The 1,230-nt window shown below is 47.0% G+C and overlaps 1 protein-coding gene across 1 annotated transcript; it reads left to right on the top strand.

The window, feature by feature from the left end:
* Window positions 1-30: 30 nt before the first annotated feature.
* On the top strand, window positions 31-990 carry LOC117181146. The gene has a single exon (XM_033373716.1). It carries the CDS (start codon window positions 31-33, stop codon window positions 988-990), a length of 960 nt encoding a protein of 319 aa, XP_033229607.1.
* The last annotated feature ends 240 nt before the right edge of the window (window positions 991-1,230 follow it).

The following is a 1,230-nucleotide window of genomic DNA, read 5'->3' as shown; positions in this document are numbered from 1 at the left end:
TCTTCGAAAATCCAACAACTCTGTCCGAAAATGGAGAATGGACTGATTAAGATGGAAGGACGAGTGACCGCTGATATGGTCGTATCAGGCGACAAAATCATCATAGATGGTAAACATCCAGTAACCCAACTTCTAGTGATGTATTATCATCGCCAAGCAGGACATCATGGAACAGAAAGGGTAGTCAACGACCTACGACAAAGGTTATACATACCACGAATCCGGACAGCGGTAAAGAAAGCATGGCGCGACTGTCTTCTCTGCCAGCACCGAAGATCGATGCCTGCAGTGCCAAGGATGGCACCCTTGCCAACTCCGCGGGTGCAAAGTCGCGTTCGACCTTTCACTGACACGGGAGTCGATTATTTTGGGCCAATTTATGTGATGATTGGACGAAGGAGGGAGAAAAGGTATGGAGTGTTGTTTACCTGCTTGACTGTACGAGCAGTCCACTTGGAAATAGCGGCCTCATTAACGACGGACTCAATGATTATGGCTTTCCGTCGGATGATCGCTAGACGAGGACATCCCCTACGAATGTACTCGGACAACGGAACAAATTTAAGAGGAGCATCTGAAGAATTGAAAAGGGCCGTACAAGAGCTCGATAAAAATGAGATCCTACGACAGATGTCAAAATTCCAAATACAATGGAATTTTATTCCTCCAGCTACTCCGCATATGGGTGGATGCTGGGAACGCTTGGTAAAGTCTGTAAAAAAAGCTTTAGAGTCGACCTTGCGAGAACAAGCACCACGTAAAGAAGTGCTTCAGACTTTATTCGCCGAAGCGGAATATTCAGTGAACAGCCGACCATTGACGCACGTGTCTGACGATCCTGAAGATTTGACGAGTCTATCACCAAATGATTTCTTGATGTTGACACCTGGAAAAACTCAAGAATCACATGGTCCTCCCGGCGATTTTTTCAATGGCAACAACCTACGTCGACAATGGCGTATCTCTCAACACTTTGCCGATCAATTTTGACGGCGTTGGGTGAAAGAATATCTACCAGCGATCAACAAACGGACTAAATGGCAAGGCGAAGCTCCGAAGATAGAGGTGGGAACTTTAGTTCTCACTTGGGACGACAACTCACCGAGAAACCAGTGGCCACGTGGACGGGTGGTAGCAGTGTACCCGGGGAAAGATAAAAGAGTGCGCGTAGTTGATGTGAAAACCGCGACCGGGACATATAAAAGGTCAGTTGCGAAATTGTGCGTCCTT

This window comes from Belonocnema kinseyi, chromosome 1 (genome assembly GCF_010883055.1).
Source record: "Belonocnema kinseyi isolate 2016_QV_RU_SX_M_011 chromosome 1, B_treatae_v1, whole genome shotgun sequence".
Taxonomy (NCBI): Eukaryota; Metazoa; Arthropoda; class Insecta; order Hymenoptera; family Cynipidae; genus Belonocnema; species Belonocnema kinseyi.
The sequence above is the reverse complement of the archived record's forward strand: the minus strand, read 5'-3'. Positions and strand labels throughout refer to the sequence as shown.

Bases quoted from the DNA above. Each gene is read 5' to 3' on its own strand.
- LOC117181146 (XM_033373716.1), top strand. From the start codon at position 31: ATGGAGAATGGACTGATTAAGATGGAAGGACGAGTGACCGCTGATATG.